The 20,586-nt window shown below is 39.6% G+C and overlaps 1 protein-coding gene across 1 annotated transcript in view; it reads left to right on the forward strand.

Moving 5' to 3' along the window:
* The window catches only part of WNT7B (Wnt family member 7B), a 95,265-nt gene that overhangs the window by 35,745 nt on the left and 38,934 nt on the right, over positions 1-20,586 (forward strand). The window contains exon 2 of the mRNA XM_030478733.1: positions 10,889-11,115. Within this exon, the coding sequence (XP_030334593.1) occupies positions 10,889-11,115 (227 nt within the window). The remainder of the gene's footprint in view (positions 1-10,888; positions 11,116-20,586) is intronic.

Here is a 20,586-nt window from a genome sequence, read left to right on the forward strand (position 1 = left end):
TTTGCAAGATCTTCTCTGAGCTATGTAGGGTGAAGGAGATTCTCAGGCCAACTGTTTGAGGAGTATGCTCACCTTGCAGCCAGCCTAGTGAGCTCATTTAAAGGTACCTGTCTTGCCATAGTACAACCTCCTGGTTGCCATACGTGTCCCGGGAGCAGGACAAGTACCAGGCAATCAGCCCATGCCCATCTCAGCCCTATAGTGGTTACGCTGCAACTTCGGACAAGTCACCTAAAGCTAGTCTGGGTATGTCTGCGTAAGGCTGTGCTCACGGCTGGGTAATGGTGAGGAAGTGCCTGGTCTGAGATGCAGGTCGGCTGTGTAACTGCTCTGCATCTTCAACACCAAGGACAGGAGGGAGGCTGTATTTGCCATGTCACCTAAAACTGAACAGATGCTGCTTCGCTGCTTCTATTAGCTTGTGCCTGTGTAATTTTCTGTTTACTCTCTTTCTGGTTTTGCCAACCTGACACTTAGTAATGTGACATGGCTTTTTCCTTACTGGTAACAACATGACAGTACTAACCACAGAATGGGTGCAGGGTTTCTAAATCAATAGACAAATATTAGAAGAGACAAAATATCTTGATTTCAAAAGCAGATTACCTGGAAGAAACAGCGATGTAATTAGCTGCTTTGAAAAAGGGTAAAGAATGCCTGCGTTCCTGCCAAACCTGGAGAGGTCAGTGGTTTCTGCTTCTGGGACTTTGTGTTTCTCTCCCAGTTTTTCCCACATCTCAGAAACAATGCAAGTGTGTTCACTGTAAATGAGTGTACACCAACTAGTGTAATTTGAGGGAAAGGTAAAAGTGGGCCACTGAGGAGGAAAGGTCAAGGAGCCAACAATTTGCCTGGTACACTTGGGTGCCGGCAAGGATGCGCCCAGTCCTCACACTCACTTCCTTACCTCCTGCACACTTGCATGGGAGAGGCTGCCCTTCCCCTGACGGTGTGTATCCCAAAGCTTCACCAGTTGTAGAGAAAAATCAAGAGAAGACCTTATGCTCTTCATCCTCTCTGTTGGCAGACAACAGTCTTGCATAAAGTGGGGTAATTAGAGCAGATGGGAACAACAAACTGCCACTGGTTTGAGCAATACAGCCATTCCAGATGTAGAAACAGGCTAATAAGTAAACCTGACAGCATCAAGCCCATGGGTTTTTGGTTTTGTTTGCGGATGTTATTTAATTTCATATTCTGATATCTCATGGCTTTAGCAAAGATTTACCACTATGAAAATAGTGTTGAAAAAAGGAAAAGAAGAAATAAATCATAGAATCATAGAATCATAGAATCATAGAATCATAGAATAGTAAGGGTTGGAAAGGACCTTAAGATCAACTAGTTCCAAACCCCCTGCCACGGGCAGGGACACCTTGCACTAAACCATGTGGCCCAAGGCTCTGTCCAACCTGGCCTTGAACAACGTCAGGGATGGAGCATCCACAACCTCCCTGGGCAACCCATTCCAGTGCTTCGATACCCTCACAGTAAAGAACTTCTTCCTTATATCTAATCTAAACTTCCCCTGTTTAAGTTTGAAGCCATTACCCCTTGTCCTATCACTACAGTCCCTAAGGAAGAGTCCCTCCCCAGAATCCTTATAGACCCCCTTCAGATACTGGAAGGCTGCTCTGAGGTCTCCATGCAGCCTTCTCTTCTCCAGGCTGAACAGCCCCAACTCTCTCAGCCTGTCTTCATACAGGAGGTGTTCCAGCCCTCTTACCATCCTCGTGGCCCTCCTCTGGACTTGCTCCAACAGCTCCATGTCCTTTTTATGTTGAGGACACCAGAACTGTACGCAGTACTCCAAGTGAGGTCTCATGAGAGCAACGACTCGGAGAGTATATTCAGTGTACAAAAATTTGAATCACTGACAAAGTGAATTCAATTTTTTCTCTTCTGCTGCTAATTCAAGACCAGCCAGACAGCTTGATTTGTTGTCATATATCTATGCACGAATAGCAACCTCCAGTGGTCATTTAGTCCAAATTGCACATTTTGTGTGGGGTCAATATGGTCTCTTCACCTTCCTCATGTAAAAGGACCTACTTGTACGGCTTTTCAGGTGTAGCTTAGAGTTGCATATATGCTTTCATACTCATGATTAACAGCCATTGCAGTGTAGTCTTAAAATTCACACAAGACTGAATTTTCTAACATAATAGATCATTAATAGATTTTCAGAATTTATTCTCATTGACTGATCAGATCTTGGCTAACAAAAATGAGTTCCTACCTGAACCACCATAGCAGTAAAACCAGATGATTTCATTTTGGGAAGCAAGTATCTTCCTCTCCCGTAGACACCCTATTATATGTATTCCTCTTGCAATTTTTGTATCATATTCAAGGAAGCCCTGTGCATGCAAAGCTAGAAAATGAAGATATATTAAGATATACTTAAATGCTAAATAGAAAACACAATAAAGCATGTATTTTAAAATATATTCCACCAACAGTCCATCTTCAAGATTTTAAACCCACAAGGCATACCTATTAATGGAATTAAACGATTTATATTATTATAATATTATTTATTATAATTTTATTTATATTTTATTTATATTTATATTTAATTTATATTTAATATATGATATTTAATATTAAATAAAATATTAAATGAATGACATTTTAGAGAGAGCTGACCAAGAAATATATGCTTCTGTGCAGGGGAACTGTTCTAGCATGATTTCAGGGTCACACCATGACTGTGACCAGACCACAGATTTCATCATATCTCACAAATTAAGTAGGGTATTGTCTTGCCAAGTCTTGGACTTTGCCTGAAGGACTTTTAACCTTCTCACAGATGAGATCAGATCGCTAAACTTTGATCAAAGCCAAAATATGCACTCCAGTTATGCTTAATTAAGGCTTGGAATTGATAAAATTTGGAAAACACCCATATCTATGCATAAATGTGTCATGGAGAGAGTATATTAATTTTTATTTGCTATATGAGAAACATAACAAAAGCATAGGTTTTACATCTTGAAGTGTGAAATGTTTATTTCTCCATGATATTGAATTGTTTTTGTGTAGACACACAGAAAATCTGAGGCTTATCTCTTCCAGCCATTTGGTATTTCATAGTTGTATTCCCCTGCAGGGGAACTGCAATATCCCACCACAGTTATTCTACAAGGTAATTTTGCTTTCCACTGTGGCGGATGTCTATTCAGCAAACAACTCTGTAACTTTCTGTTATATATCAGCATGACTTTTTCTACTGCTAAAGGAAACCAGAAATGGGGTGGAGGGCAAATAATAGCACTAGACATGAATACCAACCGCAAGAGCTCAGCAGGCATCATGGCAGTCAGGAATGGTCATTTTTGCTACTGATGGTGGAAGTTGCTTGGTACGTTGCAGGACATAACATAGGTGTATGGATGCTTGCAGAACTCAAATGGTAGGTCCTTAGTTGAGTTTATATAGCCTTAGAGAAAAAAAGAAAAATAAACAGAAGTGTTTCAGTTTGATTTCTAAATCAGTTAAAGTCCTGGGGTTTAAAAAGAAATCTAATCATTTTATATTAGCACCACTTTTCACTAAACTGACTGGGATAAGTTCAGCTATGCCATGTGTGTCACCACCCTCACCACTAGTAAGACCAAAGCAGGAATATTCCAGCCTTTCTCTAATTGCCCTGTGCATGCGAGCAGAACTGTTGCCTTCCTTCTGCTTCCAACACAGGCCTATCAGTTTACTCTGGTTTAGAAAACTGAACACTTCTTGAAACCCAGATTGTTTTGGAATCAATGTTTCCCACACTTCAGATATTTTAACATCCTATTTTACTTTTATTGATTTTTATATATACAAGATGTGAATATTTTCTACCATATAACAAGATGTCCCTAGAATGTGATTGGAGAAAAGAAAGAAAATGCTTGTTATATAGTAGTTTGCTATATAAATTCAGAATGTCTGCTGTAAGACAGTAAATGGCCAATGTGAATACCCAGTACAATAGGACATATGAGGCATGTGAAGTATTTCTGTTTTCCATGAGTCTTCCCTTGGTGTAGAACACAGGTAAACTAGAGATGTAACAGGTCTTCAAGGTATCTTGCTGTTATATATGAAGTTGCCTCACTGACTGATTAATAAAAATTATTGTGGCGGACTTATGATATGTGTCATCTTAATATCAGATTGGATTGCCATTTTGGGGGATAATTCTTAGGAGGCATCATGCCAGAAATAGAAATCCTATCTATTACAAAGACTCATAGATACTTTTGCTTTCTCTTGCTCTGGCATGAACAGGAAGAATTAGTCAAAGGCCGATATCAAGCACTGATGGATCTGTGACAGCTGGTGAGTAGGAGTGTCAGATTTTGCCTCTAACCACCCCCAGCCCTCCTACTGTGGCATAATGCTATTTAGATAAGGAATAGCTCCTGGGCCTTTGGTTAGAGCTTCAGTTACCTTATGTTAGGAAGCCAAAGTGAGTACCGCTCCCCAGCTATCCTCCATTCCATGCTCAGGACTGCCAGTATTCCTATCGTTTTGTAAAGCAACTAAAGACACAGTGCAAGTAGTGGAAGGTGCTCTGTTGAGCAATGGGGATTTTACCACATTAATTTTGGCTCATAATGTTCACACCTGCACTATTGTTTCTGGTACTCGGTGTAAGCTTTTCTTTGGTATACCTAGAAAACCAGTGAGGTAAATGCCACATCAGCAGGGATTGCATAAATGCATCATCTCCAAGGAGGTGAAAACATGCAGGCCCTGCGGACTTCCCTCATCAGAACCCGTGCATGCTGCTGCAGTGTAGCCTGTGAGTGTGCTCCTAGGACAGCAGGCAGGCCACTGCCACACCAGTGCTGTGACCTGGGGACATCTCTGCTAGGCAATGTCTCTCTTCCTTTCTCCTGAAACCAAATCATTCACTGCTGGCTTCATAGCAGTCATCCTGTGCCTCCCAGCTGGCAGATAGGAGAGGATGTGAAGCCAAGGTTTTGCTGATGATCCCCTGTATCACCTTTGCATATAAGGATGGGGTCCTTGTTCCCACTCTTCTCTAAAGCAGGCATTTAGCCCGAGGCATGCTCTGCCCTTGTGTGAATCATCCCTCGACTTACCTATCCCACTACTTCCATTTTGAACATGATCTAGCAGGCTCTCTTTTTGGGTGACCTGCTCAGACAAATCTCTGCCTTTCATTTGATGGGAGTAAACACGTTGCTGTGCACAGCCCCCACATCCAAAGGCTTGTCTTGGAGCCCCAGCAGAGATGAGTGCACCACAGGACAGTACCAAGCAGCCCTATTGGATTTCCGTTTCAACAACACATGCACTGAACAATGATTTCCCAAAGCGGGCAGTGGAAAACAAAATTGAAAGCCTAAATATATGCAGATGGCATTCTGAGCCCAGGACGCTCCTGCCAATTTCTGCAACTGATACACTCTCAAAATATTTACTTAGGAATTCTTAATTAAGTAAACCATTCGGTAGTAGTGTACTGTTTCAGATGTGTCACAGTGTCACCACAAAATATCTTGGCGGTTCCTTCTAACAAAGAATCCATTATGGGGATTTTTTTATCAGAGACAGTGGGGTAAGTACAGTGTGCTGAGGTTTGAGCCATGAAGCTCCTTTGCTGTTAATGGAATTCATGTGGCTAAATCCCTTCACTCCTTGCTGAAAATAAACCCCCTGCCCAACAGCAGCTTCAGGTGAATATCGAGTAGCATGGTTAGGGGTGAGATCACGGTGACCCTATGGTGCCTATTCAAAGGGCTTGCAGTAAGGCTGGCTTGATGACTCAAGGGGAAAATGTTCACTGTGCTGCTGTGCAGCCAGGAATACAAATGAGTGAGGGTGTCAAAGGAGAAGGTGTAGCTCCTGGGGCCACTCCTGTTCAGCAATAAATTTTATCTGCCCAGGGAGCAAGGATTGCCAAGAAGAATTTTTAGGGCTTGCTTTTTTTTCTTAATCAACAGGTTAAAATCAACTTGGTTAAGTGCTTTACCTGTATGAAATGTCTTGCTGGTTTAATCTCTCTATTTTACATGTTCTTGTGTATTTGTCAGAACTGAATTTTAAGATTCTTGGAGAAATCTCTGTACACATCTGTGCCTGCACAGGAGTTTGGGGAGAACTGTGAAGACTGGTTAGCTACTGCTGTTTATCTATATAACACTTCTATTTCACAATTTTGCCAAAATTCAGATTTTTCTAACAACAGTAAAAATTAGAATTTTCCTCATGTAGTGCATGTAGTTGTACAAATTTCCATTCTAAGGATTTACTTTATATATTTTCCACTTGTGCAAAGACTTTAAGATCCTCTATAAACTGCAGTTCAAGTGATGGTCTTCCTATATTGGAAGAAATTAGTCTGAAGTTGCAAGAACATAGTAACATTTGAAATCAATGAAATGACTAATGTACTCAAGTTAAGCAAATGCCTACCTTTGCAAATGTAAACTAGACACACAAGAAAGCAAATACGAATGAGGAGTACATTCCTATTCTGACAAGCAATAGTGCATTAAATTTTTTATTCTTACAGCTCGCAAGATCTTCAACCTTAGTGTTTAATTTCTGAAGTGTTTTCAAAGACCTTTACTTTTATGAATTGCTTGAAATCAATAGTAATTTTCATGGTTGTGATCTTTCAATTTTTCTACATAACTCTGTGAAAAGGAAAGCTCTAGTTACTTAGGTTCCAGAGAGAAGACACAACCATAAATAGGAAATGCATTTTGAGGGAAAATTTTAACTTTTCACCATAGTAGTCATGTGTCTTTGGATAATTAAACAAGCTTTACTTCAGAAAATAAGCTGAAACTTATCTCCCACTGCCATGAACTTTTGCTTGCTATGACTGCAGTCATAGTTACTTTTTCAAAGAATGAAACACTTGATGTTTCAGGATTCTGATGCAGAAACCATGCCTTCCAAAACATTGCTCGCCAGGTTTGTTTTGTCAGAAGTTTGAACTGTGTGGTCCTACCCAAGCCTAGTCCAGTGCCTTTTTAATTTGGATGTTACTCTCTTTACAATTACGGCTCAATTTCAGTGTTGGTTTTTCCCTTGGATTAATGACTAAGTGGTGAAGGATAGTGAAGATTCTCCATATGTCAGCCACTACTGTTAATTGCTTAGGAAATGTGACATTATTCCACTAATGCTCTTTCCTCAGATAAACCCATGTGGATGATGTTTAATTGGATAACCCATGTGGATGACCCAGCATAAAACTCTGAAGCGTGTGTGGGTTGTCGTCATGAGGGATGGTTACAATTACCATAAACTGCATCAGAAATCTTAACAAAACATTGCACTCCAGATTTCCTTATGACAAGAATCAAGGAAGTTTGCACCGCAGAGAAAGATTAGATGGCAAAAGATGCCAAAATGTAGCATGGGGATCTGCCTTTTGACAGTTATAAAGTGAAATAACCTCCATCTAGTAGCAAAAAATAGTGTAGCCTTCAACCTGCCAAGGGGTAGAAGCACGGCACGACCCTCCTGAATGTGTGACAGATGCACAAACTGAGGGATGCCACAAGAAATAGTGGAAAGGAAGCTTGAAATGCTGTTGAATGCATTTCTTTAATATAAATAAAGTTTTCCAAAACCTCAATTTCATGATTCAGCATTTCTTTTGGCACTGAAATTATAGTAACAATTTAAAAGTAGGCTAAACAAGTCTGAGGGAATATGCTGGTAAGTGCAGGCTGGAGAAGGGGAAGTCCCTGGAAGTAATAGTAAAAACCCTAAGACTCCCTCTACTCTCAATAATTGCAGTTTAATTGTTTTAATGAGGAATATATTAAGGAACTTTACAAATGCATAATAATTATAATATCCTCACAATACTTTCTGAGGCAGATATGATCATGCTTATTTTCTGGATGAAAATAAAATCCTTTGACCAAGGTCTGCTCCAGAAACAATGGCAGTCCAAAGAATACACTCTTTAACCTAATTATGAGATAGTAGCAATGTATAGAGAGGAAGCAACTAAACTGAAAATTATATGTGAGGTAGATACTGTGGCCAACTCTGTCTTGCTTTCCTATGTTTTGAAAGTCAGAAGTTTTTGCTGCTTAACTTGAGATAATAGTGAAAACTGTAGGGGCTTAGCACTTTCAAAAATATGATGTCAGAAAGTTATCTCATAGCTTTTATAATATATTTTATTATTTTTATTTTTGATTAAAAATATTTTTATTATATAAAAATAATTTTTATATATGCTTTTTATCAGTAAATTCATCACATGAACTCAGTAAGCCAATGACCATTGGGCAGGCACGGAAACAGAACTATGCATCTTGTGACTGTGTGTTGAGCATCAGCTTCAATTTTGCATGCTTGTGCATGTCTGTTTCATAGGACCCAACCCTCTATTCCTTCAGGGTTAGGTTTTCCTAGAAGGGTCAGTATATGATACAGCTCCTGCTGCAAGGGAAATTTGTTACTGGGTGGGGAGGTCTTGCAGGATGTTTGGGCAAAGCCAATTGAAGGGGGTGGGATAACTATGCGGCACAGCCTAAAAGGCGCCAGAGAACTGCTGCATATGCCAAGCCAAGGAGGTGTTGCTGCCAGGGAGCCCTGGCTGTTCTGCTCTGAAGAACGGATGTAGAAATTCACCCTTTCCTCAGCTGACCCGCTGACTGTGCATCCGAGCAGAGAGTGAGTAGCTGACCTGGGTTCCCTTCAGCCTACCTGAGAGGGAAGAATCATTCACTAAGCCGTAATTGCAGAGTCCCCTATCCCCCAACATCTTTAAGTTACTTGCTTGTACAAGATGTGTTTCCTTTGTCATAACTTTAAAACCATGGAAGGGTCAGACTTGGATCCTAACATTCAAAGAATCTTATTATTTCTACATCAACCTCATAATGTTTCTTTTTGAAGATTATCATGTCTTGAAAAGTCCCGATTTAAAGACATCATAATTCAAATATTTTATTTATTTGTTTAAGTAGAGGTTGTCCAGAAACAAAACCTTTGATCAAAACCTGCATCTTAGGGACTCCATGGTTCCAACTGATGCTCCAGCTTTGTTGCTCAGTACCCAGAGGGAACATGAATTAAAGTTACAGGTCTAGTGCTCCTGCTCCAAATGCTGTGAGTGGTCAGAGTTGCAACTACATTTTGTTCTTATTTTTGTTTAATAGGTAGTGCCACAAGACATGCACGCTCTATGTTTGCAATACCTTGTCTCTGTACCTATTAACACCCTCACCAAGCCATAAATAAAAAACCACAATTGGTGAATTTCTCATGGATTGTTAACTTTGGAAAAGATGCACAAATACCTATTAAAGGCAGAATGAATCACCATGGAATTTCCATTCCACAGTAAACGTGGTATTTCATTTTGGCCAGGGAAGAATTCTCCATTTCACCCCATTTGCTCTGGCTTTACTGCAGTTTATTGAAATGGCAAAATGAAACACTCTGATTTCATTGAAATGCAACATTTATGTAATTTTGCATTTACCTTTGCGATGAAGTTGATACATTCCTGTAAAATTCTTTGATTTTGTTCAGTCAGCATTTTCCAAAAGGAGCATTTCTAGAGGGAAATTTTTAACACTAAGAAGAAAGGCTTAAGTGAGTATTCAAGATGGAGAGGAAGATAATGGGGAAGATAATCTGTGTCCAGTTACTAACCTATTTATATGTGGTGACTTCTGTTACTCTGAAACTCCACTTAAAACCAAGGCGCTCCAGCATGATCTTTACATTACAAAGGCAGTCAACAACAGGATTTGATGGGCAAATTAAGTTATCCATATGATCTAATACCAGGCTGGAACAAGCTAAAGAGAGGAAAGGGTTTGTGGAGATACTTATTGTAGATGCTGAGAAGCAGCGATGCTCTCAGCACCACAGCCAAGGAGCAGGATTGACAGCTGGGCAGCGTGGCAGGGGCTTTTCCAGGCTTTGGTTGTCTCAGGTCCATCATGCCACGCTTTGTAAGGCCTGTTTCACTAACACAGCTATACAACCCTCTGGTCCTGCTGACTTGCTCAGAGCCAATTGAAGCATCCCAGCATGAGCCCAGCTGGTACTCAATAGATGTGACACGAGGCATCACTGAATGTGTACCCAAGTTGTCTTATTTTTTTCAAAATATTACTACTTAAAATGTTGCCTGTAAAGATGTAAAAAAAAATTGAGCCTGTAAAGATGTTGAAAAGTGAGCTGAAAAATGAAAAATAAATGCATTAAAGTGAAAACATATGGCAGGTGCAAGTTATATGCAAATTTTATAATGAATTCTGAAAATATACTTGAAGAATGAAAATTACAAATGTTTCTAGTCTGGATGGCACATGTTAAGGATCACTCCTATGTGCTCCATGATATTTGCCAGATCTAAAAGCACAGTTATGCTGGTGAACTTCCATGAATCACCCAATACCCTGAGTGTAATAATGGGTTGGTAGCATCAAGTCATTCTCTGAATCGAGCTTAATGGTTTCAAATTGGAGATGGATGAACTGGCTGCAGTAACTGAAATGCTGGGCCTAAATCTATGCAAGCCATTCAAAGCAGACATGAGTTTCAGAGATTTGTGGATGATCAATTATCACAATTTTTCACTTTCAAATGTCTTGCTTTCTACATCTCATCAGCTGATGGCTCTGTGTAGGACTGGAAGCAAAAGTGCCCAAATTACATTTCTCTGTTGTTTCTGGCACAAATCAAATCAGGAATTATTGCAAGATTTCCAACCTCTTTTGCCAGACCGGAAAGGTTGGGATAAGTTGACATAACTACAGGAACCCAACTTCCAACCCTTGCCCTTTTGCCCAGCACCTTGCTTGCCACATGGCAGCACATGGCAAAAGCATTTAATGGGTTCAATTTGGTTATAATGTGTCTTTCTGCTTTTTTTCTTCAGAGCTTTGTCATCCGTGGTGGCTTTAGGAGCTAATATCATCTGCAACAAAATCCCAGGCCTGGCCCCTCGGCAGCGAGCAATCTGCCAGAGCCGCCCTGATGCCATCATTGTGATTGGGGAAGGGGCACAAATGGGAATAAATGAGTGCCAGTACCAGTTTCGGTATGGGAGGTGGAACTGCTCCGCACTTGGAGAGAAAACAGTCTTTGGACAAGAGCTTCGAGTAGGTAAGGGTGTCTCTAATATGGTGCTGAAGTAATGAGTTTGGGCTGGTTTTCTTTTTAGCTTTCTCACTGCAGTCCTGAAAAGGTGTATAACACTCTGGTATTTGCCTACTGTATTTCAATAGTGATGCTCCCAGAACAACTGTGGTCTGTGTGTTTTCGCTCATTGAAAAGTAACTGGCAAGAGGAATAAAATCTCTTGTGGTCTGTAGATGAAGTCAGTGGTATCTGTTCAACTTCATTCCCAGCAATGACACAGATGCCTTCACAGGCATGCAAGGACACAGTCATCACACCTCATGAAAAAATACTTCCAATTGTCATCCTGTTAGAGGCTGCCATGATAACTGTGGTGCATATTATGACTGATCAAAAGGGAACTAAAATCAACTCTAAAATCCCTCTGCCGACTTCCCAAAAGCTTAAGCAATGGGAGAGTCTCAATTAACTGATGGTATACAAGACACTGGCCTTCCAGTACATGATAGTGATACATATCCATTTTAGTGCTGCTAACATACTGTAAAGAAAATACTGCAAGTGATTTGAGGTAGGAAACCCAATCAAAGAAAATAATACAGGACCCTGGCCCGATACGCTATCAGCCGGCAGAAGTTAAATTCATCCCTTTCTATTTATCCTATATCTGACATTATTTCATAGGGGAGATTATGCAAAATTTTCCAGCACTGAGATCATTATTTTCCTCATCACCCAGCTGAGCATCCTTAGCCTATTCCTGACCTTTCCTCTCTTTCCCAAAGGCTGCCCACTTACCATTCTCCATACTGTCTGCTGCTCAGTGTTGGGATAGCATTTTGTAGTGTGTGGCTCTCACAAGGGTGCTCAGAGTGATACCAGCATCCAGCTTCACAGTGGGGTTGTAGCCTGTTCTTGTGTCTGATCCTTCTTAAGGTGGCACCTCTTTCCTGAATTCAGTGGTTTGGGTGAGTCTTGTGCCTTCAACACAACTAAATGTGGTCAGACATAAGAACTCATTAAAACTGTGTGAAAAAAAAAGGCATATAATTTCATTCCATCTGTGCAAAGAGGAAATTACTTACATGGTACTTTGGTTGTTACTGTAGCTCAAGGCTTTTTTTTTTCCAACGCCCTTGTGAAATGGACATGAAAAGATGAGGTACACTTAAGTCAACGATCAAACTGAATATTTTTTCAAAGAACATGCAAGTCAGAGTCTGGCTGAGGTCTGGGGTTTTTAAGGGCACATTGGCTCAGCTGTTAAGTGTTGTAATGAAATCAGTCCATTAGCATCAGGGAAACTGACTTACACCCACAGAGAATCTGTCATATTCTGTGAGTATTACTCCACGCCAAATCACAGAAGTGGAGAGGGCTAAAACTAATAATAAGAAGAGTGAGTAAACTAAACTAATACCAAGAGAAAAGTCTGAACTTTCTGAACTTCAGAAAAAAGATTGGTAGATTTTGGTTTTGATGCTGTAAAGCTGGTGGTGAGGAATTTGCTCATCAGTGTCTCTTCCTGCATTTGTCCTAAGATATTTTGAATTCTGTTTAGATAATGCTTTTTGCCTAAAGAGTGCTTTAGATAATGCTTCTTGCTAAAAGTGTGTAAGCGGAAGGCATCAAACACTCTCAAGACACCTTGTACAAGAAACAACCTAACGTTTGGCTTTTACCTTCAATTTTAAATGAATCAGAATAACATCTAGTCAATTGTCTTGACTATTAGAAGCACAGGTCTGGTCCTCTTTGGTTGGTCTTATGCTTTCTTGTCTTAAGTTGATGTCCAAAATGATGTTGCTGCCAGAAAATATATAGCTGTCAAGCACGCTAGCACTGTACTTTTTCAGGCTATGTTATCTTGATCTGCCAATGCTTGCAGCCACGCTCTGACCCTTGGACAAATAAGTCCTCTTAACTTCAGTGACATCACTGATGTCCTTGAAGTGGCACACTCTGAAGAGTTGTACCAGAGTCGGTGTCATCACTAAGCTTCCTGATGAAAAAGGCTTTCACCACTTCTGTTCTCCTCTTCACCTCATCAGCTCTGGTCTTGTACTCATGAGTAATAATCCTCTTCACCAGAAAGACTCCTTTCATTCTCAGAAACCTTGAAAGTGAGTGCAGTTCAAATGCCTAAAGAGGACTACAAGTCATGCCTCTGCTATAATTCTTAGCATTTCTATACAAAATAAGAGCTACAGGGAACAAAAATTGTTTGGCATCAGGATGGACCAGCTAACGGGTTGGTCAGAGTATACATAGTTTGAAACAAACCAGTGTTTTCTTGAGCCACTTTTCAGGCCATATTTGCCAAAACGTTCACCATATTCTTGACCTCTTCACCGAACCTGGGTGGTTTCTTGCAACTCTGAAATGACTGATGTGGAATTTGGTGGGTTCTTTTATGGCTTAATGCAAACACAGATGAAACTTGGCAGTTGCAGCTGAATTCTGCTTTGACATTTGTTGGGTGTGAAACCACACATACTGTAACGGATGGAGGAGGTTTACATGACCTGTGCCAGCTGAGCCAGATGAGTTCCATGCAGGTCTATAAAGGATCCCATAATCCACATGTCTTTATTTGTTTTAGTAGTGGAGTAGCACCCAGAGATGATGTGGTCAGTATCTAGGAAAAGGGCAGGGTTTAGGAAGTGGTGTTATTACACTGGGGGTGGGAAGGGAATAAAAAAAGGACAGAGCTAAAAAAAAAACCCCAAACCCACTTAAAGGTACCAGATACTTGTAAGCATATATATTCACTTGTGTAACAAAACACATCTGCATCTGACGCATACAGAAACACTAAATCAGACATTTGGTTCTGCCTGAACAAACTGAAGAAAGGATTAAGACTAAAAAAGGCAGGCATGCTTTTCACTTCACCCCAAAGGAAAGCTCATTTAGACTATTCCCAGAACTGCTTAGGGAGATGAACAATCGTAGAATCATAGAATAGTTTGGGTTGGCAGGGACCTTCAAAGGTCACCTAGTCCAATCCCCCTGAAATGAGCAGGGATATGAACATCAAGGCAAGTTATGAACATCAAGGCAAGATATGAACATCAAGGTCATATGATGGAGAGGGCAAGTAGGCTATGATAGCGTGATATTAACTGCTCTTTATCTGTATGAGAAAGAGAGGACCTACTCTTTAGCCACTGGGCCAAGGCTCTACCGCTAGCACTGAGAAGTGCAGATTTACAGTTACTCTAATTCATATCCCCATGCAACACTTCTCCCCAAAATTCAAAACAAACCCCCAGCCTCACCCAACATGAGGCTTCTCCAACAGCTGTGCATCTATTGCCAACACCAACTCCTGGGTGCCACCATGCTCCAACCATGCATGTCTTCCAGCCATAGCAAGCAGCAGCTGGAAGGCATGACACAAGAGCAAATGTCGATCCTTGTGACTTCTGGGGATCCTACTGTGTCAGAGCAATCTTCAGTAAGTTACCTAAGCTGGAATGGTGCTGAGCTATTTTTTCAAAGAGGTGCTGCAGTGAATGAGGGCTGTACCACCTATATAATACCTGGGAGTCTGTACCAAAAAACAATTGAAATAGTTCAGAGCACAGAATAACAATTGCAGAAATGGTAGGCATGGGGCATTCATGTTGGTGTGAAAGATTTATAGCAGCCCAGATAAAAAGGGACGGATAGATACAAATTAGCAGCATGAACAAAGGATGTAGCATGGAATGAATTAGCCAAGCATTGTGTATAGCTTTTTTTGGTACATTTATAGCTGGGAACTTTTCCATAGTCTTGCCATCCCCAAAGAAAAGTCACTACCACACTCACTTGACTCACCCTGTTCCTGTACGTACTTGTATTTATCACCTCCCTGCACTCGTTCCTAGTTTTCATGCCAGCTTCTCACATAAAGTCATCTTTTGCACTCTCCAATCATTCCTCTTGCTGTAAGCCTCTTTAACAAATTACCTCTGTAAAGACTACCTCTTGGGTTCAAAAATTAATTGGTTAATGATATATCAATTGTTATTATTGATAAGCACCATTGAAAGAAAATTGTCTTAACTTTTTGAAGTCAAGGACCCAGGTCTAGAAAGTAAAGCCTCTGGTTGTATCAGGTTATTGATGCGAAAGAACACTGAGGACTTGTCTCTATTCCCACAAATGATGGTTGAAGCAATCTATCACGTAAGTAGCTCTAAAAGTTACAGATAATAACAGTTGGGAGCAAATAACTCCACACAAAAAAGTAAGCACTGCAGCTTCTGAAGTATGGAGTCAGAATTACGAAACTGAAATCTACTGTTGTTCTTTGACAGTGGATTATGCTGGCTAATTATTTGTGCATTGACAATTTCCACTGGAAGTCTCCAAGTTGATGTGCTTATAAACAGATTGCTCTTACCAGTGCTAAATCCAGGGCAAAAATGAGGTGTTTTGAGAAATATAGCTGTCAAGATATCAAAAATGATCTGTAGATGTCTCCTTTTCAGACATGTGATGTGGAAAATGATCATGATTTAGTAGTATTCATTTAGCTGTGCCATTGATTTGGCAAATCATTGAAATGGACACCAGACAGGGAAGAATCAACAGATAGACAAAAAACCGGAGAGTTCTGATTTTTTTTTTTTTTTTAAATCTCTGACATTTTGTATTGATCTGTATTTTTCTGGCACGTTGAAAGGCTGAATCTGAAGTGAGGCTAGCACCCTGCTTGCTGTGTGAGGTTTAGGAGAACAACATACTAAGCAGCTTCCTGTCACCACACATTTGCTCAACTTTTGATCCACTTTCCAGGCAGAAAGGGCGAGGGATGGGAGAGAAAAAAACAGTTTTAAAGGCTAATAAAATCTGTTCATGGATTTTATTAACTCACAGGTGAAGAAGACTGCAAGTAATTTTGAGAAACACCATCAGAAAATAAAGTTGAACATTGTGGTTATATATGAGCATGCATTCATACACATGCACACATAAACCACTAAGATGACAGCATAATTTCAAACAGAAAACAAAGAAAGGGAGGGGAACATCTTTTCAAAGAAACATACTCATTAAAAAAGTGATTCCTTCTATATTTGCATGGGAAACAGGTAACTAAGTCCACATTGGATCTCAATGTTTTAGCTGCAGGCCTGAAAGAACATGGGAATTGGGCATGAAAGATATGTAAGTGATGGTGTTGTGGAGAAATGGTTGGCATCTTATCATACATGCTGAGGGGGTGTCAGCCAGTAAATTATTCTTGGTTCAGGCCATATATAGGCTTAATTAAATTTGGATTCAGACTCACATATGAATCCAGTCATTTTTATTCTGGGCTATGATGGTGGTTTAACCGAGATGCCAATGTTCATAAAAACTTCCTACCAAAAATGGGAGGAGTAGACAGGCTCATTATTGTCCAAAAATGGAAATTTGCATCCAAGCAGATACATTAATCTAGCACAGTAGTGTCCAGCATGGTATGAGTTGGCCAACTTGGAAAGCTTGACTTTCACTATGAGCAGATAACTTCCAACACATGAAGACAGGCGACATTCTTAGGAATGCTTCACAACCATACTTGTGCTTTAATGCTATCAGCAAATCAATAAAAGGAACCATAAATGAATCCAGATAGTTTGCCTAAAGTAAGTACATTTCTATCTCACTTTTTGCCTTTCTTTCCTCCTGCCATTTCTTTTCCTATTACTTTATGTTCTCATTTTCTAATTTTTAAATTGATTTATGCTCTTAGTTATGTATTTATTAATACTTAGTAATATTCATATATCAGGTTGACTGTATGTTTATTATTCTAACATCTGTGTGTTTATTATGGGAAAATCTATCTTTACGGACTTGCATTATATCCAATAAAAACAATATGGGGGAAAGAAAGGAATCGTACAGCTGGAAACAATTTGGAGGGGGAAAACTAGTTGGAATTAGATTATTTTAAATAGGATACAGAGCAGGGTACACACTTCACCGACGGAAAAGCAGTAATTATCTTTGTCATAGCAGTAGGTGCTATGATTGCTTTAGGTATTTGTCAGTTATTGTGAACCTCAATTGCACAGTGGTTTTTGGATTAAACATGGAAAAATTTCTGGGTTTTTGTTGTCCTATAGCATGGTGCTAGACAACAAGGTCCTTTGAGCATCCAAGCAACTGATCAGTAAGAAACTTGTTTTCAGTAATTTGAACTGGATGTCTGCATTGGTGCTAGGGTATAGTAAAAGCATTCCAGCGTGAGAGGTGGCTTCTCAGGGGATGGAATCAACTTTCAACTCCTAGTGCAGCAGGCTACCTGGGATGCTAGGAGAGAGGTGCACAGGATGCATTCAATCAGCTGAAATCTGTCCCAGGACTGTGTGCAAATTCCAGAAGATCACGCAGCAACAATAAAACCCGGGACTTTATTACTCATATGGCTGCCTCGGAGTGACTGCTGATGTCCATTTCACAAAGTGTCATGTGGACCCATTGCCTTTGCAAGTGTGATTTAGTTAAACTACTAGATGCTATAAATACCATGGCTAATTTAATGAGCTGTGGCTTATGCAAAGGTAGTTTTTAATAGAAGCATATTACTATATCACAAGATGTATAAATCTTCATAATTTAGAGATGGAGTTTTCTCATTGTTGGGCTGAATAAAAGTAAAAAACCCAAGACATGTATAGTGAACCACCACCCATACCAGCTGGATAACTGACAGGCAGGCAGAGGCAGCTGGTAAGGAGGCAACACCCCCCCCCCCCAGATCTGACACTGCAAACACTCATTGCAGACCCATCTCTTAAAATGTTTCAGAGCATTTTTTTTCAGAACTGACATGTTGTTGCTGGAAGGAGAAACAAAAATACCCTTAAACTTAAGGATATCCTGTATATTTGTTCTAGCTTATTAGATATGTATTATTAGAGAAGGATTTCAATTATGCCAGTGACTATCCCACAAGTTGCCTTACTAAGGGAGAAATGCCATGCTGGAACAAAGCTGGGCTATTCCACATAAAGAAGACCCACAGAATCATAGAATAGTCCAACCTTCCTGCAATGAGCACGCCCTTATATTAGATACCCTACAGGCAGTAAGGTAAGTACTATTAAGGCATTCAAGCCGCATTATGAGGACAGGTTTTTTTCAGTACAATTCATCTTGATAGAAAGCTAAACAGTGGGAAAAAAGCTGTGATAATCTAGTAGTTACAAGGTAAAGCAAATGAGATTGCTATTTTAATTTGCTTTATCACCTTTGGAGGCAATTAAGGAGTTGATTCACAGTTCATACTTTCTGACTGTTGAAGGGTGGATAAGATTTCTACTATCACAAGTAGCAAAGCAAGACAGTAACACAAATCTGAATAAGAAAATAAACCTCCCAGCTGGCGGTAGCTGAGGTTGGGAAGGATTGGTAAAAAAATTATGAAACAACTACTGTGCTAGGAATTTATATTATTTTAACTGAGGAGACAGCCTATTGTGAGAGTAGGTTCAGAATCATCTCATTTTAGCAGGTTTCTGTCACTTGGAAGTTTTTAGAAAAATAAAAATATCTTTCTATTCTAAGGAAGCACTGTTGTATTAAAGAAACACCCTATTTTGAGAGGATGAAGGATTCCCAGCTTAGTGAAACAATTTTAAATTTGTAGATGATAATTTCTTTGTGCGTTAAAAATTTCTTAGATGCCAGAGCCTGATAATGATCTGGTGAGGCTTTCATAATGTTTTCAAAACACTCTGTAAATCATAGATGAAAAGATAAATGTGAATGGGCAGTACCAATTGTAATTTATGAGTTGACAGTCATAAATTTTGTTTTACTTTACTAGAAAAGATGTCATAGAATCATAGAATCATAGAATGGTTTGGGTTGGAAAGGACCTTAAGATCATCTAGTTCCAACCCCCCTGCCGTGGGCAGGGACTACATTAATGTTATCATCTAGATCTCTTTTTCTTTGTCTGTCTATAAATGCCTAGCATATATAATACGTATCATATAATAATCTTCAACCATGAATAGACAAATTTTTATATTTCCCAATTTATATTCTCTACTCTCTAGTCTTTTTGTCAGGTACTACTGTCTAGTTCAAGTGTATCTCAGTTGTGTTTTCTTTTCCCTCAAGGGTTATGAGTTGGAAGAAAAATATAGGTTCTCTCAAATTAAAATGTTATTGCTGGCATTTAAATATTTACCTCTTTGGCAGCAGTCTTGCTTTAAAAGGCAGACATAGCACTAATATGTTAATACAATTATTTCATGAATTCTGCATGGCTTGCAACTGGATGAGAAATGGTAGATGTTGACCTGAACAAAATCTGGAATTTCCATCCTGAGGGAAGTGTTACCTTCTAAAACTTCTGTTTCATTCCATTTTAATACAAAAATGAAGATTTTCTTGGAATGGATCTTTTTCTGTAGACATTTTAAAACTAAAAAGCACTGACATACTTGACTCTGAACAACATGATTTCTGTTAGAGCACTTAATTTTAAATCAGTTAAGGGCATTGATGTAAATTGATGCAGGGAACTGTAACTGGAGAAACTCAAGCCTCTGTATCTCATGATCTCCACTCTTATATGCTTCCATATATATTCTAACCTATATGGTTTCATAACACACCACACAGCTTGATAAGAGACATCACATAGCATGACACGCTGTCTTCTTGTGACCTTAAACCCCAGGTGTCTCAAAAAACAATGGACTGATGTGGGGATGCAGTTTAATATCGTGTCTCAAGGATTCAAAAATGGACCTGTTTTTTCCTAAATGGAATAGCTCCATTCAAGTGTCAGTACGGAAAAGAAATATTCTGTTGGAGAGGGGCAGGTACTTTGGGTTTTTGGCATTCTGTGATCATCCTAATAAATATGTAATTAGCTGTAGTGGAAAAGGGTGCTGTTACGTATAATGTGGCCTTACAGACAGTCTGTAACGACCTGTATCTCCGATCATTTGTTCAGCTTTCACAATAAGAAAAATTCTCCTTTTCTCTTGCTTTTAACTTTGTCTTTAGCTACTCAGGATAAAATTTTCCATGTTAATTTTCTGGTTTGCCTTGGGATGAGTGAGTCAGAGGTCCTGTGGAAAAGACACTATGCAAATTCTAGGCTATTAGTTAATTGAATACTGTACCAAAACTTGGACACAACAGGTCTAGTTTGCATACCAACATTAATTTGGGCATTTCCTTACTTCCAACTGCCTCACGTGGAATATTAATGTTCTTTTAATGTAATCTTTTTCACGTCACTTTGTAATAAAATTGCTGGCTACAAATGTTCCATAGCACGCTGACTCAATTAGTTACCACCAATGTCCCAGTCCTATTGGTCAATGACTTACAATGTAATGCATGCTTAAAACATGAAGGCAAATAACATTTAAAGTTAAATAAAGTGGTGCTGGGCTTAATAAAAAATGATGGGGGGCCAAATTCTGGTCCTATTGCTGCCAGTAGAAGTTTTGCCACTGCTTTCACCAGAGCCAGGATTTTACAGCC

Source organism: Strigops habroptila, chromosome 3 (assembly GCF_004027225.2).
Source record: "Strigops habroptila isolate Jane chromosome 3, bStrHab1.2.pri, whole genome shotgun sequence".
Taxonomy (NCBI): domain Eukaryota; kingdom Metazoa; phylum Chordata; class Aves; order Psittaciformes; family Psittacidae; genus Strigops; species Strigops habroptila.